Below are 24258 nucleotides of genomic sequence, written 5' to 3' on the forward strand. Positions count from 1 at the left end.
CCAGATTATACGAACTGATTTACCGGCAGTCACGTGTGGTTCGCGAGTCTCCGGAGCGGGGAGGTATTTAAATGAGCTCCCTTTCACGTCGCCGAGATAATAACAGACTGAAATAATCAAAGTTTGAAGGCGGTTGAGGAGTTACTTCACTTCCTCTTTTTCTCTCTGTCTTTCCAGTTGGGCAATACCTCCTGTTCAGTTCAGGGTTTGCTTCAGTTCCTGTTACATGATGGCTGAAATAAAGCGTTAGTTAGGAAAATGTGGCGGAGGGTCGGGTGCCGTCTATCATAACAGCCTCGGTTGAAGCCGTTGGAGTGCTTCTGTGTTGCTCAGCGGAATAACTGTCAGCTCTAAATGCATTTGAACAGCGGATTTGTCTGAGGTCTGATTACAGGATAAAAAGATGTACACTTTCCAACTTGTATTTATCCTGGCTGGAATCTCATCCATTCGTGCTGGTAAGTCAATTTTAGCATTTTATGCGTCGCATAGTTGGAAAACAAAATAAGTATTAAAGGGATTTCCAGATATGCTGAGCAATAAAACTCAGTTCTGGGCTTTATGGGAAATGCCCATTTTTTGTTTTACTTTCAGTAATGAAGGGTAGCTACTCTTGCATGTGTGCTTAGACCCAAATTTACCTACAAATATTCTCACTTTGAAAGAATAATAACCTCCAGCATTTTAAATAATTATGATCTGAAATAAGATCAGAATCCTAAACTTTTTAACTGTATCAGAGTTTTGCTTTGAATGGTGTTATTTCTGTTTAAGTATGCATTACTAAGAATGACTCGTTTTTCTTCTAAAAGCAAAGATCCGGATAGGTGGTAACCATATGTGGCTCCATTGATTTAATAAAACACCTCATTTTTTAACCAAAGTGAACAGAACCTGATGAAATGTCTGACAATCCTTCTCCGATTACTGAAAATCAACAAATATTCTACATGGAAGTGTCCCTGCTTGTCTAAATATTTTCCATGAGGACTAGAAGAGAAAAAAAAACAACTTATGCAATAACAAATCTAATCAGATTGAAAAGTTACAGTGCTTTTCCTTTCTAACTTGTACAAGGTTACACCTATTCTGGGAACTCCTCTAATAGTCTGTTGCTTTTCTTTATAACAGATGATCGCATTGTCCTTTTTAGATAAGTTAAAGTAACAACACAACAATTAAATATTGTAAAAATAGACCATCCTTCTTCAGTGTAACAGTTTTATCAGGAGAAATGTGCTAAATAATCTAAACTATCCAAACTACATTACAAACTACATTATTAACAAGTCTTTATACATGTTTTCCCAACTTGAGGGTGAGGTACCTCCAAAGGGCCAGGGAGACCTCCGGTAGTCTCATTGATTCATGGGACTCAAACACCATGAATCAAAGGTAAAATATGTATTAACTCTGGCGTAATATTCTTCACCGGTTTTATAAAACTATGAAATTATTTGTTAATGTTTCAATTCGATTCAATTCAATTTTATTTATATAGCGCCAAATCACAACAGCAGTCGCCTCAAGGCGCTTTATATTGTACAGTAAGTAATGTTAAGGTCGTGTCTCTGTCATGCCACCACAGGGGGCACTGACCTCTTGGAAGTCAGGGAACAGGGTACATATGGTGCTAAGCATGAGAAAAGCAGCTTGATTCAAACCAAATGCAGTGCAATACACGTTTCAGACATCACACCTGTTCAGAGGAATTTTGAAGATTTAGTTTGTTATTGTTCAGTCACTAAATGTGAGTCAGAGCACCAGCGATCGTAGTTTTCACAGAAATTTCTCAGAAATTTTTCTTTTTAATTGATGACGGTGTAAGAGTTGATGCTGTTTGGAGCATGTCATCTTGTTTACATAGCAGACTCAGGGTCGTGTCAGATCGTCACGATGCTATTATTTGTAATAATGAATCTCAAAGAGCTCATGTACCGTTAATGTGAACTGAAATCTTTCTGTGGCTGCTTCACATAATAAGCTTTAAACCTGAAACTGTTAGTGAGCACTAACAGAAAGTATTGTGAATTGATAGCATACTTTCCATGAATCCCCCCTGAGGCATTCTGCAGTATGTTACAGATGCAAGGATGAGGATCAGGCGTAGGAACTTGAAATGAGACATTGTGGGAATCTGACTAAACTGCTTTCTGATCTAAATAAAGGTTCACAGGCTTCTAGATTTACATTATTCAAGTCACTGATTGTGATTGGGCCTTGGACCACCCCAGACTCTGTCTATTCTCTACTCTCAGTGCCCAAACAATAATCTTTTTTTTTTAAATAACTATAAGCTTCTCTAAGGATGTAAGGCTTAGTCTACACAAAAACAAGCAAAAATTCATTTTTCAAAAACGTCTGTTGAGAAGTGGATCATGGGTAGGTTTTCAAAGCGTAAGCTATTGCATTTCAATTAAGTGTTATTGTTTCCAGGGTTATGGCATTACTGGCCTGCTATGCTGCTTGTCTTACTGTAGCTAGCACCTGGGATTTTCCTGCTGTAACTCATCAGAATGCCTCCAGTTAACACAGACATGGCAGTAAAAACTGTTTAAAATACTGAAGATATGTCCATCCTGCTGATTGATGATCGAGCTTTTCAGGATGATCACAGTTAAGACTCATTAAAAAAACAAAAACAAAACAAAAACTACCTGATTCAACGCTGGCTGTCTAAAATGGAAACTTCTGGTCATCAAAAAATAAGCTTTAAATGTTACATGGAACGAACCTGTTACAGCTAAAACTTGCACAAGAATGCCAAATTAAGTAAAGTTGTGAGCAAGCTATAAAGTCATCACATTAAAGGATGGAATAAGCATGATGAGTTTTTCCAGGTAAGAAAACTAACCTGGGCATGGACGGTGTTATGGTGTCGCTTTGATGAAATTACAGAACGAGTCATCAAAGAAAGTCTTGTGTATCATATCGTATTCATTTTAGGCTGCTGACATACTTGATTGACTCATTCATCTCAGTTGCGAAACTTCTACGTTGCAGCAAACAGTGCAAGAACAGCAAGAATAAGAAAAAGATTTTTCTTGATAGCTTTGCATTATTCTGGATGTTACACTGGTTATTTTTGCATTTCGAATGCTATAGATTAATGTTTTAACACTTTTAGTGATCGTGACTTTATTACATTTAAATCTTTGCATAAGATGCAAAGCCTAATTAACAAAACTTTCTCTTGTATCACATTCAGTCTCCAGTTTGCACAGATTTTTCTGCTGATTTAAAATTGTGTTGGACTAAGAAGTGGGATTAGATTACAGTTAGGTGAGCAAAAAGTCTCAAGCCACTCCTCATTTATTTATATTTTCTTGAGAAAATGGGGAAATAACAAGCTTAAAAGTCAATATTTGGTATGACCACCTTTATTTTTCAGCACAGCCCAAACTTTTAGGAATAATTCTCCAGGCTCCTTGAAGAACATTCAAAGCTCTCCTTTGGATGTCGGCTGCCTTTTTGTTCTGTTCTGTGTCAAGATGATCCCACACTGCTCGATAAAGTTGAGGCAGATCCATGAATGATAGTGCTACATTGTGTGTTTTTTATATCCTGGTATGCTTTCACTGCATTGGTGTATTTGGGATTATTGTCAGGTTAAATAATGAAGCCATTTCCAGTCAGGTGCTTTCCAGATGATACTTCATGGTGGATCAAAATTTAGTGGAACTTTTCTGTGTTTGGGTTCACATCTCAGGTTATTTTTCAGGTTTTTGTTAACTTTTTTCCTCTTTCTTGAGGACACGTTCATGTGATCATGTGCTGCAGAGTATCTTTTTTACTGCTTGCCACTTCTTCTTTTTTCCTCAGTTACTTTTAAGGACACACTGCACACTATGCTGACATATGCAGAGGTTTCGACTAATTCGCTCTTTGGGAACCAACTGGTTGATGCAAAATCCTATTTTATGCCTGCCAGACTGTGTTTTTAAGACTTTCCAAAAACCTAGAGAACTATTCCTTTTTTTTATTCCTTTTTTTTTAAAGAAAAATGACAAGAAAGTCTGATTTCCTGGAAGCAAAAATATGAAGAAATGAGAATTGGTTCAAGAAAAAGAAAGGAAGCTGGGTAAGAAGAACTTCGTATTCTCAGAGTAGCAGACTATGACCCAACCCAAGTGTAAAAAAAAACCCTCTGTACAAGAGGAAGTGTGGGCTAAATACAAAAAAAGTGAACAAACAGTCGAGGCTGGTATTGTTGCAGTAAGGAGTCAGACCAAAATGTAGCACTCAGAAACAAGGGTTAAAACTAACAAGCAGCTTTATTGCTGAACTTCGACTAACCACAAAATAATGCAGGTTAAAAAATAAGAAATACACTCTTTAAAGAGGGAAAATCAACAAGAAGCAAGGACACAGCCAAGAGGAAGAACTGAGACAATATATATTCACACAGAATAATGAAGGGAAGGGAAACAGGTGGGATCACAGCTGGGGCTCATTACAACTGACAAAAGGAAATAGAAATACAAATAAGATACAAGTAAGAACAGACACCAAAATAAAACAGGAAAAAACAAAGCACAAATGCGCAGGCTTGACACAATGACAGAAAGGTGAGCAAACACTGAGAGACCAGACAGACACGGGGACACAGGTGAGGAAAGGGGTAAGAAAAGATGATGAGTTAGATAAAACCAAGACACATGGACTCAATGAGACATAATCAGAGAAGAAGAATTTAGAAGTTGAGTGCTGGAGGAAATAAAAAGAATAAAATGAAGTGGTCCTTATAGATCTTTTTTCTACTCTACCTGAGCACTCTACAACATGCCTCAGTCACCCGTTCACACCCATTCATCCATCCATCCATTTTCTTCCGCTTATCCGGGGCCGGGTCGTGGGGCCAGCAGCCCAAGCAGAGAAGCCCAGACCTCCCTCTCCCCAGCCACCTCCTCCAGCTTACCCGGAGGAACACCAAGGCGTTCCCAGGCCAGCCGAGAGATATAATCTCTCCAGCGTGTCCTGGGTCTGCCCCGGGGGTCTCCTCCCAGTGGGACATGCCTGGAACACATCACCCAGGAGGTGCCCAGGAGGCATCCTTGTCAGATGCCCGAAACACCTCAACTGGTTCCTTTCGATGTGGAGGAGCAGCGGCTCTACTCTGAGCCCCTCTCGAATGGCCGAACTTCTCACCCTATCTCTAAGGGAGAGGCCAGCCACCCTTCGGAGGAAACCCATTTCCACCGCTTGTATTCGCAATCTCGTTCTTTTGGTCACTACCTACAGCTCGTGACCATAGGTGAGGGTAGGGACGTAGATCAACCGGTAAATTGAGAGCTTCGCTTTTACACTCAGCTCTCTCTTCATCACAACAGACCGGTACAGTGTCCACATCACTGCAGCCGCTGCACCAATCTGTCTATCGATCTCCCGCTCCCTTCTCCCATCACTCGTGAACAAGACCCCGAGATACTTAAACTCCTCCACTTGGGGCAGGGTCTGGTCCCTGACCCGGAGTGGGCACGGACGAGACCAAGACACCCATTCATGCAAGCGCTTTTTTCCTATGCTTTAGTGCTTTCTGTGAGCCAGCTGTTTTCCCTGTTTCTATGCATCTGATAACCTAAGCAATCCATCTGCCGGCTTCAGTTTTTGCTACAGAGACAAAAGAGTTTTTTCAATTACCTTAATTAAAATGATCATTTCCTCCAGGCCCCAACAGCAACACCTGCAGTGTTTACCCTAAAGATCTATACATCAAAGCGGGAGAGAACATCACGATAACATGTCAGAGCGCGTGCGATGGCACGAGCAAAATCTACTGGAAACTGAACAACGATCGCATTGATGATAGCCTGTCCAGCATGTTGAACCGCACACACACAGTCTTGTCACTCAGAAATTTCACTCACCCTCGTGCGACATTGCAGTGCTATACTGCAGATACTCAGCAAGTCATTGGAGGCACCATTATAGAAACGTACTGTAAGAAGTCATTTTCTTCCATTACCAACATAAATATAGTTGAGCATTCCTGCATTAAAGGGAAATGTAGGACATTAATAACTTAATTTCTCTTCAGCAGCAAAACCCAGAAATATTTCATGTGTCCATTATAAGCTTAATCAAGAGGAAAGCGGTGGCTTAGACAGCCTCACATGCACATGGGAGCATCACATGAATCCCCCAGTGAACTATGCCGTAGAGAGGTAAGTTTTGTATTTTCTTTCTCTTGTGTATAACAACTAATGTAGATTTTTTTCCCTTTGTTTTAATGCTTCTTAAATTATTTAATAGATTTTTCTTTCCTTCAGTGTTTTTTATAAACAAAAGGAAATTTTACAATGCCACTCAAAGAAAACAACATGCACACTCACAGAACTATTCACACTTCGAGATGACAACATCACTGTTACCGTGAAAGCCACAACTCATCACTGGAATGTTTCCTCTGAGCCTCGTACATTTGCGCTACATGACATAAGTAAGTGACATGGATTACATTGCATATAACTATATTTATGAATGTTTTTGATGATGTTGAAATGTCTGCTACTCAGGTAAAAGTCTTCCCCCAAAGGACCTAGAGGTGGCTGACTCTGCAGGTTCGCTCTCAGTTAAATGGCGACGACTTTCTCCGTTAGAGCCGGGTCGCTGTGAAGTCAAATGCAGGAAAGTACGTTGCTCTTTCATTACATGCACAACTGCTCACTTTGAAACAATAACAAGAATTAGTTACGACACTGCCATAAAAATGCTGAATGAAACACAACAGTTTCAATGACGATGACCACAAGTTATGTCATTTTCATACATTAAACAGCAAGTTACATAAACAGATTTCCAGGAAGACAAAATAAAAAGGAAGTCCCAAAAAATGTGTCATCTCGATCTACAGTCATGTCAAAAAACAATTCTCCCACTGGAATTAAGAGAGTAAGCAGCAGCTTGATGCTGCTATGCAAATGCACTAGATTAACTGATGAGCAAGTGTAACTAGCACTAACATAATCAGACAGTCTTTCTAGGAATTAATTTCCAAGTAAATTCGCCTCCAGGTCAAACTTTGAAAGGACTCTTCAGGAGTCAGTTAGCATGTGAAATTTTAAACTTAATGACAGCAAAATTAGAAAACGACTGAACAAGTAAGACTTGTTTGGAAGGGATGCCAAGAGAAAGCCTCTTCTCTCTAAAAGGAACATAGCAGCACAGAAATGTTTGGCCATAATGCACACGACCACCAAACAAAACATATCAGCACAAACAGCTCATAGCAGCTGTCACAGGACCTGGGCCCCTTGTAGTCATTGAGTCAACTATGAACTCCTCTGCAAGTATTCTAGAGTCAGATGGGACGAGTATATCTGATAGTTCAAGCTTTGCTGGAACCGGGCATGTGCAACCGGACAGTGATCCCAAGGACAGCAGCAGAGCTACACAAGAATAGCTGAATTTCTCTGAAAAAGAAATTAATAAAGCTGTTGCAATGACCCATTCAATGTCCAGTCCATCTGACTGAAATGCTGCGGCGGGACATTACGAGACAAATTCCCACAAACCTCAATGAAGCAATGTGAGAAGCATGTGAGAGACTGATGAAGTCAAACAGAAAATGGCTACTTCGATTTGTTGCTGTTAAAGTTTGTTCTACAAGCTATTAAATCCTGGGCTGTACTTATTTCATCTCATGTGTTGTGGAAGTTTAACTTAATAAAGCCCGCAGACAAACGGTGAGCGTAGCTGGCATCCTTTAATTAAAAAGAACAAAAAACCCAAACTTGGTGGGAGCAGCCATCGCGGGGCAAATGACCTGCTAAAACCCAAGTAAATAATGTGAATAATACATAAATAAAGGAAATTCTAATACACATGTTAATAGTTTTGCCTAGTCTTGTGAAAGTTAATTTAGTTGGTTAAGCAATAATGTTTTAAAATAGTACCCAATATGTGCCTTAGCTAAAGATTTCTGTCCAGAAAAAAATTATATATCTAGTCATAAACAGTATTTGCGTCATCAGATGCAAAAGTGCAGATGGTATAAACTGCTATAAAGCTGTGGAATGGGAAATAAAATGTAGACACTATATAAGCTCTTTTTGTTTCTGCCAACATGTTTGCAATATTTAACCCTTCATGGCTAACTGGGGACTTGTTTCACTTCCAGGTTTTAGCTGGAGGAGAAATTGTCGAGGTAAGGAAAAGCTGGCTTGTCTCAAACCTCTAATCTCTGCGGTATTTGAGGAATGCAGAAATAAAAACACATTTGCTGCACAGGTAGTGAAGGTAAAACACAAATTAGATAACCTGTAATCACCTAAAAATCATATGCAGTGGTCCCTCACTATAATGCGGTTCACGTTTCGCAGCCTTGCTGTTTTGCAGCGCATTGTGTTCTGCGTCCTGATTGGCTGTAGACCATTATCAATCAATCTCGTGCTGTGTCTCCTGCACAGTATAGAATGCGTTCAGGTAGTCAAATTTACATAAATCTTCGAGCTGTGGCAGTGTGACTCTGAAGAGCTGTACTGTATGTTTGTAAGTTTTCTCCCCAACAAACTCAACAATGTTGACTAAACGTTTTTGCACCGTCAAAGGCAACCAAGGGTTCCTTTGTTTTCATTCTATAATACTGGACTTATTTTTCTACGAAGGTTTGAACTTTGAGAGTGTTTAAACAAGAGATAAAAGTGTGAAAATCTTCATGCCTGTCTGAGAAAAGTGCATAAAGTGTGTAGTGACGGGTTTTTACAGCCTTAAAACATTTATAATAATTGTAAAAAAACCAAAAATTAACAAAGTCGGCTACTTCGCGGATTTCACCTAGAGCTGTACTGTATGTTTGTAAGTTTTCTCCCCAAGGGACATAAAGCTGTGGAATGGGAAATAAAATACATACATGAGGGACATAATGGATATACTGTGCTAGTTGGAAGAAACAAATAGAAAATAAATAAGCAGCATGTGATATTTCTATAGCTGAATATTTAGGCTGTATCCATAACTGACGCAATTGATTTCTCAGTATATTCATTTTTAACTTCATTATAAAATATTTTCAGCATTCAATTTTGACAGCGATTTGTTTCGAAATGTTTCTAAGAATTAAAAAATATTATAATACTAATATTATAATATTCCTTTTAATTAAGTTACAATTAATTATCTTTAGATAAGATTAAACATTACTTTTAACAAATAAAAACATTCAGCTAAAGGATGACTTCTGGCAAATAGTGGTGACATTTGGCAAGAAAAGTGTTTTACTTAATGTAATAAATTATTTAAAAAGAAATCTAAAACTCCTCAACTTCAAAAAAGTTCCTTGTTGCATGGATTTTTTCCCCTGGATAATCAATTCAACAAAATAAAAAATAAACCTTTATAAATCTCGATTCTTTTTAAACATGCACCCTATAAATTTAGTGACTGTTGGTAAAAGCTTTGAGTATGTTTTAGAAGTGAAGTGATGTTCCTAAGAAGAAATGTTTGTTTCTCCTAGTGTGACCACAGTGAGACTGGAAACAATACAAGACCATATTGTCTACTAAATGATGAAGCTAATGGGTCCATCATGATCAACAATGTGGATTCCTGCACTACCTACGGCTTTTCAGTACGCTGTGTTTTGGGGAAGGCCATCTGGAGTGACTGGAGCAAGGAAAAACTACATGTGACCAAACTAAACAGTAAGCATGGGTGTAACTTTGTGCTGAACATTGGGGGGGTCAAGATCTCTGAAATGAGTAAAGAAAATCAACAGCCTTGAATTGGGATACAGCCCATGTGTTTGCAACAAACCGTTTATTTTGCAAATCGAGCTCAACACTGCCCCTAGCGTCCTGGAACACTTCCGTTGTGTTTTGGAGTTTGCCTGTGTTTTGTATTTTGTACGTGTTTTGGAGTTTGCATGTTTTGTATTTTGTACGTGTTTTGGAGTTTGCATGTTTTGTATTTTGTACGTGTTTTGGAGTTTGCATGTGTTTTGTATTTTGTACGTGTTTTGGAGTTTGCATGTTTTGTATTTTGTACGTGTTTTGGAGTTTGTATGTGTTTTGTATTTTGCACGTGTTTTGTATTTTGCACGTGTTTTGTATTTTGCACGTGTTTTGGAGTTTGCACGTGTTTTGGAGTTTGCACGTGTTTTGGAGTTTGCACGTGTTTTTTATTTTGTACGTGTTTTGGATTTTGTACGTGTTTTGTGCTTTGGAATTTGTAAGTGTTGTGGAGTTTGTACATGCTTTGTCTCTAGGGGCCACCTTAGGTTTGAGGCCCTGAGAGGGAACATTATCAAGGAATGTTAAAGGAATGAAGTCTGAAACATTTTGAGTTGCAGGTTTGGACTTGAATGTGATAATACAAAGTCAAAAGTTTAGTCTTTTATGCTGTGTAATATGACTGTAGTGTTTTAAAAAAAAATACCTCCAGAGAACCGATGTCATGTAACACGAAGATGAGGGTCAGTCTACAACTTCTGCAGCAGAATTACTAAAAATAATGAACTGCGATGGACTTGCGGTCTTTGACGTACCCCGCAGCTCACATCGAGAGAGCTTGGATAGGCTCCAGCTCCCTCCGTGACCCCGAACTGGAGAGGCAGTTCACAAAGTGGATGAATGATTGAATTATTCGCTGTAAACACGTAGTTGTTTGCAGCGGTTACCATGAGCTCCAGGATATTATTTAACGTGTGAACAGACACACTGCTTTCTCCTTTCTTGGCTTCAGACCAAAACCGTTGACAGTTTTCAAATATAATAATATTCCTGCCTGCGTAAAATAGTTTTTCTTATTTTGACCTTTTACAGAGAATCATGTCAACCTGCGCCTGTGGAGAAAAGTGTCTGAACTGGAAGAAAATGGACTTAGAAAAGTCCGTGTCATGTGGAAGGTAAGGAAATATCTCATTGGTGTCTTTAAACAGCAGATTTCTGTATGTTCTATTTTTTTATGTGACAAGCTTCAAATTATCCACACAGGGTATTCCTAAAGACTGTGGAGGCACATTTGATTACACCATAAAACAAACTCATGACAGTGAACACATGACTGGAGGGAATTATACCTTCTGTGGCAACACAACTTGTGATGTTGTTGTAAACCAAGATGCACACAGAATAAATCTCACAGTCTTCCAGAATAAAGAAGTTCTTGTGGTGAAGTCAGTTTATGTTCCGGCCGTTGGAGAGAGTAAGTTTAAATGCTTTTTACTGAGCATTTTTAATGGGCAATTATTATTGATGTACCAGATTGCTTCAGTTTAATGGACAAAGGCTTTGCTGTGTTGTCAAGCAATTTGCTTCTTTTTTCTTTCACTTTATCTAATCGGCAGGCCTTCCTCAAGTTACCAACCTCCAGACCTTATCTGATGACAAAGTTATTAAGGTCAGCTGGATGGCTCCTATGCAGCCAGTCAGTGGGTATAAAATTGACTGGACCCAGGATGGAAGTCAGTACCACTGGAAAGAGAGCGAGTACACGAATGTAACACTCAGCGGTACGTTAGAGAGCAGTGTGATAACGATAAATTGATGACAGGCTGATAGATGGATGTTTAATAAATTCCAAGGGAGCCTTGTGGCTGGAATCTGAGTCATGCCGATTTATTGGCAAAGACATGATCCATTTGTGTCTTATCTTCCAGCATCATTGGTTCATGGGTGTAGCAAATTATGCATAGCCTGGGTGAGATAGATGTTAAAAGCTGCTCTGTAATCCATTATACATTCTACAGAAAAACAGTTATTTCTTGAAAACTGTGTCCTGAGATGTGTTGCAGTTTGCGGTGTTTCTTTGTGCTCAGTTGTGTTTAAGCAAGCAGAGGAACAGCCAGGCTAAATAGATTTACTCACAATGTTTCTGTGAAGGTCTGGTTCCACGGACCAGGTAAAATCTGTTTCTTGTTTTTTTTTAAGTATTAGAAAAGACACTATTTTTCAAAGGTTAACAAACAAGGACAATCACCGAAATAGATCCTGTATTTGTATTCTTCATTTCCATTTAGTTTTTGTAGGTCTGCTTCAATAGCATCTGTGTTTACTTATGCTAGGAAGCTGCTTATTGTGAAGCTATTACTTAATTTTTTCTTGTTTATCACAGTTCTCACCCAAGTGCCTTTCATAGTGTCCCCACTTTTATTTCTTCTACATTTCTAACCCTGTAGTCATCTCAGGGCTTCTCAAATCTTCTCTCATAACTCTTTGGATGCCTTCAAACCTCAGATGAGGAAACAGATGACCTAAACTATTTAATTATAAGCATAACTGTTAAAACAAATAAATCATTCTTATCCATTGTTGCACACATATTAAATCTGAAACGTATACTAGATTATAATAGATACTAATCCCAAGAAGCATTTCATCATATAAACAGATCATAAGAACCACTTCACTTGGTGCACTTGGAGCTTTGGTATGTTTAGATTACACAGCTTTTGGTACTTTAGTTATACTCTTGATAGGCTTCTAGCTAAAATATTACCATAGCTAAAGGCGGTATCATATAAAGCATAGAACAAATTCAAATTTGGCACTAACAGCACAAAACTCCTCTAAGGGATGCACGTAATCACTGTTGAGCTGTGTGGCTAAAAAGCTAAACAAGTATGCTGTAACAGTCACTTGCTAGTTCTCTGTCATCAGTTTTCAGACTAGTCTTCCCCCTCTCTTACAGGCCTCCAGGAAAAAAAGCCATATAATATCACAGTAACGCCCCTCTTTGATGACAAGACAGGTCAGGGCACAAAAGTCCTTCATGTTTGCTCCAGTTTTGGAGGTAAGTAATTCAGATGTTTGGATGTATACACTACCAGCAAAGGTTTGGACACACCTTATCATTTAATGATTTTTCCTTGTTTTTATGACTATTTACATTGTTCTCACTGAAGGCAACAAAACTATGAATAAACACATATGGAATTATGGAGAAAATAGTGCTGTCAGCGTTAATGTTGTTAAAAATGACGTTAACGCCATAACTGCAACCCATAACCGACTGGCTGCACGGCGCAAATGCATTAACGAGCTAACTGCGCTGAAGCGTTGACGCCGTGCAGCCCTCACACGGGGCGAGACGCGTTAACTCACTAACAGAGATTTGCGTTAATGCGGTTATGGCGTTAACGTCATTTTAACGAGATTAACGCTGACAGCACTAGTAGAAAACAAAAGAATGTGAAATGATTAAAAAAATGTTTTATATTTTAGATTCTTCAAATTAGCCAACCTTTGTTTTGATTACTGCTTCACACATTCTTGGCATTTTCTCGATGAGCTTCGTGAGGTAGTCTCCTCAAATGGTTCTCCAACAGTCTTGAAGGAGTTCTCAGAGATGCCGAGCACTTGTTGGCCCTTTTGCCTTCACTCTGCGCCCATCTCATCCCAAACCATCTCGACTGGGTTTAGGTCAGGTGACTGTGGAGGCCAGGCCATTGGGCGCAGCACTCCATCACTCTCCTTCTTGGTCAAATAGCCTTTACACAGCCTGGAGGTGTGTTTTGGTGTCACTGTCCTGTTGAAAATCTAAATGATGGTCCAACTAAACGCAAACTAGATGGGATGGCATGTCGCTGCAGGATGCTGTGGTAGCCATGCTGGTTCAGTGTGCCTTCTATTTAAAATAAATCCCTAACAGTGACACTAGTAAAGCACCCCCGCACCATCACACCTCCTCCATGTTTCACGGTGGGAACCATGCATGTAGAGACCATCTGTTTACCTTTTCTGCATCACATGAAGACATGGTAGAACCAAAGATCGCAAATTTGGACTCATTAGATAAAAGCACAGATTTCCACTGGTCTAATGTCCTTGTGTTTTTTGGCCCAAACAAATCTCTTTTGCTTGTTGCTTTTCCTTAGTTGTGGTTTCTTAGCAGCTATTTGACCACAAAGGCCTGATTCATACAGTCTCCGCTGAACACTTGATGTAGAGATGTGTCTGCTACTGGAACTCTGTGTGGTATTTATCTGGGCTCTAGTCTGAGGGGCTGTGAACTTGCGATTTCTGAGGCTGGTGACTCGGATGAATTTATCCTCAGCAGCAGAGGTGACTCTTGGTCTTCCTTTCCTTGGGCGGTCCTCATGCGAGCCACTTTCATCGTAGCGCTTGATGGTTTAAGGCGACTGCACTTGGGGGACACGTCTATTTCTTGTTTCTCTTTACTTAGCTGGTTGGTTCTTGCACAACTGCAGTAACCAACCAACTGATGGTCCCAACCTCATTAAGAAAGCAAGAAATTCCACAAATGTACCCTGACGAGGCACACCTGTGAAGTGAAAACCATTTCAGGTGACTACAACATGTAGCTCATCGAGAGAAAGCCAAGGGTTTGCAGCACTGTCAACAAAGCAAAGGGTGGCTACTTTCAAGAATCTTAAATATAAGACATATTTATTTATCATTTTTTTCTTTGCTACATAATTCCATAAATGCTTGCTTCATATATTTGATGTATTCAGTATGTATAGGGGTAGGCAACTCCAGGCCTAGAGGGCCTGGAGGTTTTAGATCTCACCTTGGGTCAACACACCTGAATCAAATGATTAATTCATTACCAGGCCTCTGGAGAACTATGTCATGTTGAGGAGGTCATATAGGCTTTTAAATCAGCTGTGTTGGATCACGTACACATCCAAAACCTGCAGGACACCGGCTCTCAAGGCCTGGAGTTGGACACCCCTGATGTAGAAAGTAGTAAATATAAAGAAAACTCATTAAATTAGAAGGTGTGTCCAAACTTTTGACTCATTCTGAAACAGTACTTTTTAAAATGCTGTCCCAAGCTGATGTTGCCCATGTCGCTCCTACAGATCCAGACAGCATTGCTATCACAGTTGTACCTAGCTACCGACAAGCCTTTGTGAGCTGGAATACGAAATCACAGAAGGAATGCAGCGGTGCTGTTCAAAGCTATACAGTCAACTACTACAAGACGCAGGATGTACTGTATCTCAGTGAGTACGCAACGCACTTGTGCGAAGTTTGCACACTTTCATATAACGCAACATTCATAGCATTTCTTTAATGGGTTTCTTCCAGATGTTACTGTGGATGGCAAAATGAGGAACGTCTCTTTAAAAGATCTGAGTCCAGACACCCAGTACACCGTCAATGTCGATGCCAGGGCTCTGACCGGAATATCAAAAAGCAGTGATGAGAAATTTACAACCACAAAATTTGGTAAGTGGTCTATAAGAGCTCTGACTTAGAGGAATGATTCAGAATGAGCCTGTGAGCGGATTATCTTTGGTTTGGTGCACCCAATACCACCCTGATACTAAGTTGGTGAATAATCAACAGATGCATCAGCACAATAATCATGCTTTGGCATGTCAGGCCAGTAAAGATTGTTATTTCAGTCAATAGTGACACAGTTTTATTTTTTCGTTTTGTTTTCTGGATTGAACAAAATACAGCAAAAAATGTTTTTGCTTAGTTTAGTCCATTCAATGTCTGTGTAGTTTTATTTATTTTATGTTTTTTAGCAACCTTTATATTAGAGCTGGGCGATATGAGATTTTTTCATATCACGATATGTTTTTTTCATTTCAGGCGATAACGATATCTATCACGATATAAGCCAAATAACTATATTTGTAAGATTTAAATGTGCCGTTGCTCACAAGTAAAATGTGAAATAATCAGCAGCTTGTTTTTATTTAAATATTTATTTCCCATAATAAGTTCAACAGGGTAGATGTACTTAAGGAACATGAGACTTTTTCAGATAAATAAAGGCAAATATTGCAAACTACACAAAAGGCAGCCGCTAAAGCGTTTAAGTTTCAAAATAGAACAAACGAATCAGACTAAATTGTCAATTCCACTTAGAAACAAAATATTAATTCTAAAAATAAATCTTAGTTTGTTTTACAGAAGAACAGACAAAATTGACTAACTTTTGTCAATATCCAATAAACTGAGAACTAAAAGGAAATTCTCAATCTCGCCTTGTTGTATAGCTTAGCTTTTCAAACAGTTTTAACAGTTACTTTAGTCTGACAAAAGCCGAATGACGCATTAGCGCTTCCAGTCAGAGACTGAGGCTACGTCCACACGTACACGGGTATTTTTGAAAACGGAGATTTTCCGTTTTCGTTTTAAAAAATAATCCCGTCCACACATAAAGGCAGAAATAAAGGAAAACGCTGCTATGAACACGCCAAAGCAGCAGGTGGCGCTAGATTCCTAACCGTGCAGAAATGTTGGCCAATCAGAAGTCTAGAAGCCTCGGTGGGAAAAAGTAAACAAAGCTGGGGCATAGAAGCAGAACCGAGTCGTATGTGTGGACGGACAGTAACTGTGTGTATATGTAAGCATTTAAACACTGCAGAGAGTAGAATTAACAGTATTGTAGAAATTCATTTCACCGAAACAATAACGTGGCGCACAGTGTGACGCATGCACCAGTTTATTGTATTTCCAGACTTGCTTTCGGCACAATTTACAGTGCACGCTACTCTGTTTTTTGTCAGACTTGAAATAGCCGAAATACCTTCACACTACGGAACTTCTATGGCTCTTCCGTTCGACAATCTCTCCGGCATTGGAACCATCATCTGTTTTCTCTTCGGTCATGCTCGGTTGATTTTTCTAGTCGGCACACTCATTTCCTCCATTATGCGCTGGCTCCATTACCCGCCGGCTGCTTCCCAAACAAACACACGTGCGGCTTGGTACTTGTGCTGTACGTAACGCGACGTGACGCTGCGGCTGTGATTGGTTCGGCTCTGCGCTACGATACTTGATTTGGATTGGCTGACCTTTTTTTTTTTTTTATATATATATTAAGAGGACAAGAGCGGCGAGGTCTATCGCGATAGCTTGATTTCTCTATCGAGTAAAAGTTATATCGCGATACATATCGTTATCGTTCTATCGCCCAGCTCTACTTTATATTTAAATCCACTCAAAACATTCGTGAGTTAAATAACTCAATGGCTGTTGTTACCAGTCATGAACCTGTGTTTTCCTACAGTCGAGCTTTAACCAAACACAGCTCAACTGACTCATAGCAGTAATAACAGCCTAATCCCGACATCAGTGCCAAATATTAAAATTTGATGAGCCTCAGAGAAAATCTCTTTATGGCCTCGATCCAAAGCCTTTGTGTTTTCCAGCAGTTACCTTGGCATGTATCTAAGGACGCAAACAAATAAAAACATTCCTGAAAGTCAGAAACAGGATGCTGCAGTTTTACTGCTCTGAGACCCACAACAGCACTTATTTGCTGACGGCAGACTTGACAACTGCAGAAAAAGTTTAATAATTAATGACGGCTCATTTATTTTCCATAAAATATTAATTGTTTTTACAGACAAAAAGGCGTGGCAGGATTTACTTTGCTATTGTAATATTATCTACAAGTCTATGACCATGGGCATTGCCATGGTCGAAATTGGTCACAGCACAACAGCAAAAACTGAACCAAAAACCTAAAACTCAACAACTACTCTGGTTATTAAGTGGTTTTGAATCTCCACATGCAGTCATGGTAACAAGAAAGTACACTCTCTTTCAGCTCAGGTTTTTTTGTATCAGGATATAATACAAGTAACGCAGTCGTTAGCAGGTCTTAAAATTAGGTAAATGCAACATTAAAGCAACTACAAAACATGACATATTATGCTGTGCCATTATTTATTTAACAAAGTAATCCAAAAATGCAGTGTACAATTAGACAGTGCAATTAGGTAAATGAACAAGTATGGCTTGTTTAGAAGAGTTGCACATGGCAGTTAGCTTAGGCATGCAACGTTGCACCCGAACAAACTGAGACTTCCTGTCCTTTGGATGAAACCAAAGTGGCGTCATGAACTGGTCATGTAAGGCAGGCAGGAATGGACCCTAGATGCAGACTCATGGAGGTGAAAATGAACTCAGAAAGTTTTATCGGTTTTATTGCTGGATGGCTGTACTACAAAACTAACTAAATTTGGAATATACATGAAATTAAACACGCAGGTAGGCAGAACACACGGTGGGGAATGAGGAAGAACGCTGGACAGAGGGAAACAGAGGGCTTTAATATGCAAGGAATGACAAGGGAACAGGAAACACATGGGGAAGACAGCTAAGACAAATTAGACATGACGAGTGAGAGAAAGCAAAACTAAACACACTGAAGAGGGAATGCAAGATTTTCACAATAAAACAGGAAACGATGGTGATGACAATGATGACAGGCTGAGGAACAAAGATAAACATGAAAGGCGGGGAGACATGAAATGAAACACAAGGATGGGAAACCAGACACAAAGACACACACAACCCACATAAACACAGACACACAAAGAGGGACACAGAAGGACACAGACACAAGGGGAAATTTAATATTCAAGGAACTAAATGGGGAATATAAGAAACTCAATGCGGAATAACTAAGACTACTAATGAAAGTGACTCAGGTCTGTTGCCCCAAAGGATACAGGAAATGTGCTGATTTGCACGACATAGTCATGTCTGATTTTAATGCATTTTCCTCTAAACGCTTGATGATAACTGACGTCATGACTTTTAGCCTCATTGTTTCTGCAGAGAGATTTCTCTAGAACAAAACAGTAAAGCATTTACAGTATATAATTTAATGAAGAAAAAACAGTATATACCTCTCTGCAGAAACAATGAGGCTGTATCCTTTGGGGCTACAAACCTGAGACATTCTTCTAGAGAAGTACGTCATGCAGCGGGTTGATGGGAACAATGAGGCGACTGCTGAATGTTACAGGTACTGTCAGAAAGCCACCAAAGGCAGATTACAGTATATAGGAGTGATACACCAGGCGTGTGATGTTCTCCTTTATAGTGGACAGAAATTATTTTTTGGAGTGGAACAAATAATTTGTGTGGCATCTTATTTAATGCAGAACACCTGATTGTTATTTAAATAGTTTGAAATGGTTATTTAAAAAAAGGTAAATTGCTGCAAATAACTTTGTTGTCTGCAAAACTTGTGCAGAGGATTTTAAAATTAGCAATTTATATTTGCATTTAAAGTTATGAAATATGATTCATTAAACATGTTTATGGTTTTTACAGTAAAAAATATAACTTTTTCTACTCGGATTTTATGTTATTTGTCTAATTTTAGATCTATTGTGTTACTACAGTTTCTCTAAATGAAAACATAACTGTAGATTCAGACATGTGAGGTTGTGCTGAAAATAATGATACCAAACAAGGCAAAGTAAATAGTTTTTAAAGGTGAACTGTAGCAGTAAAATCAAAAGTAGTCAAAAACGGCCAATTATACTCTGGACCCAGAAGGTTAAACATTTTTTAAAGTAATGCAATAGTTACTTTTTCTAGTAACATATTACTTTTAGAATCTTATAACTCAGCTACTAACTCAGTTACTTTTTTGAAGAAGTAACTGGTAACTATAATTAATTACTTTTTTCCCAACACTGGACATGAGAGACTGATAAATTCATACAGAAAACAATTACTTTACATTTGTGTTGCTAAATGTGTTCTACGAGCTACTGAGTCACGAGGTATACTCGGTCTTTCACACAGTGCTTCTTCATTTTCACTTTTTTTAGACCATTTCACAGTGTTATATGTCACGAGCTGCTGTTGATCTCGGGTTATATTTACCTAATTTCGAGACCTTGTAAGGATTAGATATTTGCTTTATTATGTCCTGATATAAAAAACCTTATAGTTGCCTGTATTTTTTACACACAAACTGGTATTACCGAAGCTTGATTTTGTTACTATAAACAACACTTTAAAGTCATTTATTTTTATGTACACTTAAAATGGTACAAATGATCTATGTCTGGTGCTGATATCACCAATTTAAACCGTGAGAAGCAAGTAAATGGTAAATGGCCTGTATTTATATAGCGCTTTACTAGTCCCTAAGGACCCCAAAGCGCTTTACATATCCAGTCATCCACCCATTCACACACACATTCACACACTGGTGATGGCAAGCTACATTGTAGCCACAGCCACCCTGGGGCGCACTGACAGAGGCGAGGCTGCCGAACACTGGCGCCACCGGGCCCTCTGACCACCACCAGTAGGCAACAGGTGAAGTGTCTTACCCAAGGACACAACGACCGAGACTGTGTTTGAGTGTGAAGTTGATTGGCTCATTAGGGCAAGGAGGGCAAGAGGAAGAGGTTTGAGCCACCCTTGCGATAAACACTTGTCTGTCTGGGTAGAACGTCACCCAGATAACAGTCAAGAAGTACCTGAAGCCGTCTTGACGTTGATTCACCTCCCTTTGGAACTATTTATCAACCATGAGAAGACACTGTGACAGATTGCCAGCCGACGGTTGATCAGTGTTAAGATATTTGTTTGCGTGCTAAGAACTAAGATCCTAACCTCTAATGTTATGACTCACTGGACTAGTATCTGAATTAAACCGAATGTTATGAACTTTTTCTTTTCTTTGCTGTGGTAATACTAATTATTTAAAACTGTATAAATCCAGTCAGTGATTTTTTTAAGAGTGTTTAATGTCTGTTCTGCAAAGTGCTCAATGATCAATTGAAATGTCTTTAACAGATCCAGGGCTTGTTACTCCACTCAGTGTCGCTGGAAGCGTTATCATCTTCCTGGTGTTATTTCTCGGATTATGCATTGCTGTTCAGTAAGTTTCAGTCTCTTTTTGTTATTGATGATTTGTTACGAGCTCCTTTTGAATGCAAACACTGAACCAAAAACATTTCCAGGCCATCAATAGTGGAAGACAGGCTCTGATGTGTTAAGACATTGTGGTCATGTTGTGATTACATTTTTGGCACCAAACACTTCTACAGATTTCTTCCTAACGATGTGTTAATGATGTGTGTTATTTGTTTAGATGGAAGAAATTCCAGGAGAAGCCCGTGCCAAATCCAGCCCTCAGCTCTGTGGGTGTTTGGGCATCGCAAAGTCAACAAAAGGTGACGAGGATGTCATGGCCCTTGATTTATAATGATGAATTTTGCGGGATGGGGCGGTGATATTTTCACATGTAGTTTAGGCTTTTGAGTTATTGTTTCCTCTTCTCATTTTTACTTCGTTAGTTTGCTTTCTCATTTGTCTTCTTTTAGTTTTTCAGATTTATTTTTGTCCCCACCATCTGTTTTGATTATGTGCACATCTGTCCTGTTTTTCTCCCCGTTTCTAATCCCAAATCACTCCTTGGTGTATAAATAGTCCAGTCGTTGTGTCTGTTCACATGGGTTTTCTAGATTTTCTTTGTGCTCATGTGTCTCTGCTTGTTTTTAACTTCACTATGTGTGTTATTATCTGAGGCTGTCCAGTGGGATGCATTATATCTGCATTAATGTTGCTGAAGAAGTTGCATGATTAAATTGTAGGTTTTTCATTGTCAAGCAAAAAAAGGTAGAAATACATCAGCTTGTGCTTTCTTGAATTGTAGAGAAGCTGAATGTTATTCTATATTTCTGCTAAAGTGACTACTTGGTAATTTACTTTCACATTTTACAGTGTGAGGGTTTTCTGTTTTACCTTGTCACATGTGTCAGCAAACTGAGTCTCTCTGACTTTGTTGTGTTGAATGAAAAAAGCTGTTTAAGATGTTTTTTCTTGATCATTGCACATCCACCTCAAATTTCTGAGATCTGAAAAAAAGATTCTGTGATTTAATCAAAAAGTTAACTACCAAAATCTGGCGGCTGGATTAATAAAAAATAATAATTGGTATTTTCAGTTGTCCTGAAAGTGGTTTTCTGAATATCATCTTAAACAGTTTCCCCCCAGACTTCCTGAGGCCTATATTATAAAGGAAGTTCAACACAACCAGGCTTTCTTTGCCTTAGCTGGCTTGACAAAACATAAAACCCCAGTTGGAAATAAGCACTCAGCACTCTGATCAGGTTTATTAAAAACTATAAAAATTTGTATCCCACGGAGACACAAAAATCCCTTTAGTTTGTCAGAAATTAGTATTATGAAATTAGTTTGACTGAACAAGTATTTTTGGTGTGTTCTGTATTTTTGTAGTCACAGTTCTAGCAGTGAAGACAGATTAGGCTCAAGTATAAAAATATGCATACATTCTTTGTATTACCAAATCCATATATGCACGTTTACAATGCAATGATGGTGCGATACATAGTGTGTAACTTTAGAGCTGGGCTTAGCTTTATCTCTAGAGGAAGATGGCCTTACATTTGACTCTATTCAGTGACTCCAAGGTGACTGTAAAATTAGCCCACATGAATATTTGTGCTGATATGCTATGTTTGCATAACTGCAGAGAGCTCTAATATGTTCTGATGGCACTTCAGGTTTGAGTATAGTCATGCAGTCAAATACAGTCAAATGACACTGAGCAACATTTAGTAAGGTGCAATGTCTATAAATTCCTCAACTACTCCCAATGATAATCTCCAAAATCAATCTTACTGGGCTGACGGATATCGCAGGTCCATGAATAAACTGTCTTATGTGTTTGCTCCATTTCTTCAGTTTTCATTTTCTGTAATTTGTCAGATTACAACTGAAAAATCTGATCTAAAAATCAAATGTAAAATTTGGTGGAATTCGAGCTTCAGCGATTAAAACAATTCAAGTTGGAGGATTTTAAATGACCCTTTTCTCCCCTCATGTTTTTTTATGACAGCTATCACGGTCCAGATTCATAAGCATTCATGTGCTGCTCTTTATTTACCTGTTGCCATGGGGAATCCTGGTATCAGAGCTTCACCGATGATTGCTATCCTCTTTCACGCATGCATTCTTCACTCAGGGTGAACATAATCAGGGCTGTTTCAACTCTCTGAGTTTATAGCAACTCAGAGTTTATGCTTTGTTGAACCTGCTTTCTGGAATGGCACACAGATGTTTTACAGATGTTTTTTGTCATAGTTTGAAGTTTCTGTCTTGAACTCATTTATGTGTCCATGCACTGTGACTCCTTTAACATCTTCCCTCTTCCAGAGGTCCTCTATCCTGAGTTATCATGTCTATGTAGGGTTTAGCTTTCACTGACTACAGAAACAATCCATGCCCGAGTCTTGATAATATATAAAAGCTGCTGTAATTCATCCTAGCTTTTTGTTTTACGGCTCCCTTCTGTCTGTGTGTTTGTATCCATAGGGAATCTGCTTCCAGCCATTCAGAAATCCATCTGAAAGCCACTGTGATACAGTATACCCAGAGAAAGCGCAGAGCACATCTACCCCTTCATTAGTTACAGGCTATGATACTAACACAGCCAGTGAATACATAGTGGACTACGCAAACTCAGGAATGACTCTTGGTCTTTATACAGAGGATGAAAGTCCAGTTGAACCTGCAAAGACGCCTCCCTCTCCTGGAGAATCCACTGCATTAATTTCCTCAGACAGCAGCACAGCCAACCCCTATCGAAGTCAGAGTTCTGGGGAGAGTCCTGTCCCGGAGACTGAAAAACTGAGTAAGCACGTGCCAGTAAAACAGCAAGAAAAGGCATTACTTAAGACCATATATGTCACATTAGACATGATTGAACAAGATCATAAGAGGTGAGAGCAGTGAAGGTAAATGATGCAGATAGATTTGCAGTCAGTCAGCTGTGAAAGAAATAGATATGGTTTGATATGACTGTGTGTGTGTCGTTAAGTTGCCTAGCACTGTGGAACAACAGGATACAAACATGTTTAACCGTTTTTGTGTATGTAGTAGCTGCTTTATTAGGTCATCTCAATGTATTCAGCCGTACAGGAAGAATAGGTTTCATTTAATGTGAAGAGATGAAAAGATTTAAGGATATGAGTTATCACCACTGAAAATATGATATAGTGTTCCCAGGATTTAGCATTCTAGACATGCTTTGCTATGACACTGATCCTGGTTTTATGTACAGTCTGTATTATAGTATTGTGATATTTTGTTGTAAATATTTTAGCCATGTATTATATGCTTGATGTTTGTTGAGGTGTGACTCGCTGCATTTCTTTTTGCTTTATCGCTTTGTGTCATTTGTAAACTGGAGGAGTCATTAAAATGTAAATGTTGTTATTGTGTTGATAAATATTCACCGTGCAGAAGCGTCTCTGCCATATGTCTTGTAAACAGACAAAAACAAAAAAGTATGGAATAAAGTGAATAAATGTTGTACTTGACACCCTGTTTTGTTATTTGATGACAAAATGTTTGAAGTATTCTGCATGTAACCATATATTAGTGTGAGCAAGGCTTTGTAATGTGCATGGCACTGAGTGTAATTGGAGAAACCACAGTACACATTCATAAGAAAGTGAGCCAGCTCACTTATATTTTCCACTAATGCACTGTTAGACTGGTGAAAGGGAAAAATGTGTTAATATTTCAAGATAAATTATGCACACATACA

General features: G+C 38.9%; 1 protein-coding gene across 5 annotated transcripts; it reads left to right on the top strand.

Moving 5' to 3' along the window:
* Window positions 1–41: 41 nt before the first annotated feature.
* On the top strand, window positions 42–24028 carry LOC146692170 (interleukin-6 receptor subunit beta-like). 5 transcript variants are annotated; one of them, XM_085432163.1, is made up of 16 exons: window positions 46–458; window positions 5668–5940; window positions 6038–6164; window positions 6270–6439; window positions 6516–6631; window positions 8120–8146; window positions 9455–9641; window positions 10761–10843; window positions 10932–11142; window positions 11285–11449; window positions 12628–12729; window positions 14765–14908; window positions 14994–15134; window positions 20478–20562; window positions 20776–20857; window positions 23022–24028. In XM_085432163.1, the coding sequence occupies exons 1-16, from the start codon at window positions 404–406 to the stop codon at window positions 23430–23432; spliced, it is 2379 nt and encodes a 792-aa protein (XP_085288289.1). In that variant the 5' UTR covers window positions 46–403; the 3' UTR covers window positions 23433–24028. The 5 variants fall into 5 exon arrangements, with proteins under 5 accessions (XP_085288294.1, XP_085288289.1, XP_085288290.1 ...); XM_085432164.1 differs by having other exon boundaries at window positions 6041–6164; XM_085432168.1 differs by lacking the exon at window positions 20478–20562 and having other exon boundaries at window positions 42–458; window positions 23022–23192.
* Window positions 24029–24258: the final 230 nt, after the last annotated feature.

Source organism: Copadichromis virginalis, linkage group LG15, assembly GCF_057382275.1.
Source record: "Copadichromis virginalis isolate Kocher_CV1m ecotype Utaka linkage group LG15, C_Virginalis_male_GT1.1, whole genome shotgun sequence".
NCBI classification, from domain to species: domain Eukaryota; kingdom Metazoa; phylum Chordata; class Actinopteri; order Cichliformes; family Cichlidae; genus Copadichromis; species Copadichromis virginalis.

What these genes read in the sequence shown, in the direction of transcription:
- LOC146692170 (XM_085432163.1), top strand. Translation starts at nt 404, where the DNA reads ATGTACACTTTCCAACTTGTATTTATCCTGGCTGGAATCTCATCCATT. An exon ending in GCAGGATGTACTGTATCTCA is followed by an intron (nt 14,909 to 14,993) that starts GTGAGTACGCAA and finishes GGTTTCTTCCAG; the next exon opens with ATGTTACTGTGGATGGCAAA. An exon ending in ATTTACAACCACAAAATTTG is followed by an intron (nt 15,135 to 20,477) that starts GTAAGTGGTCTA and finishes TGTCTTTAACAG; the next exon opens with ATCCAGGGCTTGTTACTCCA.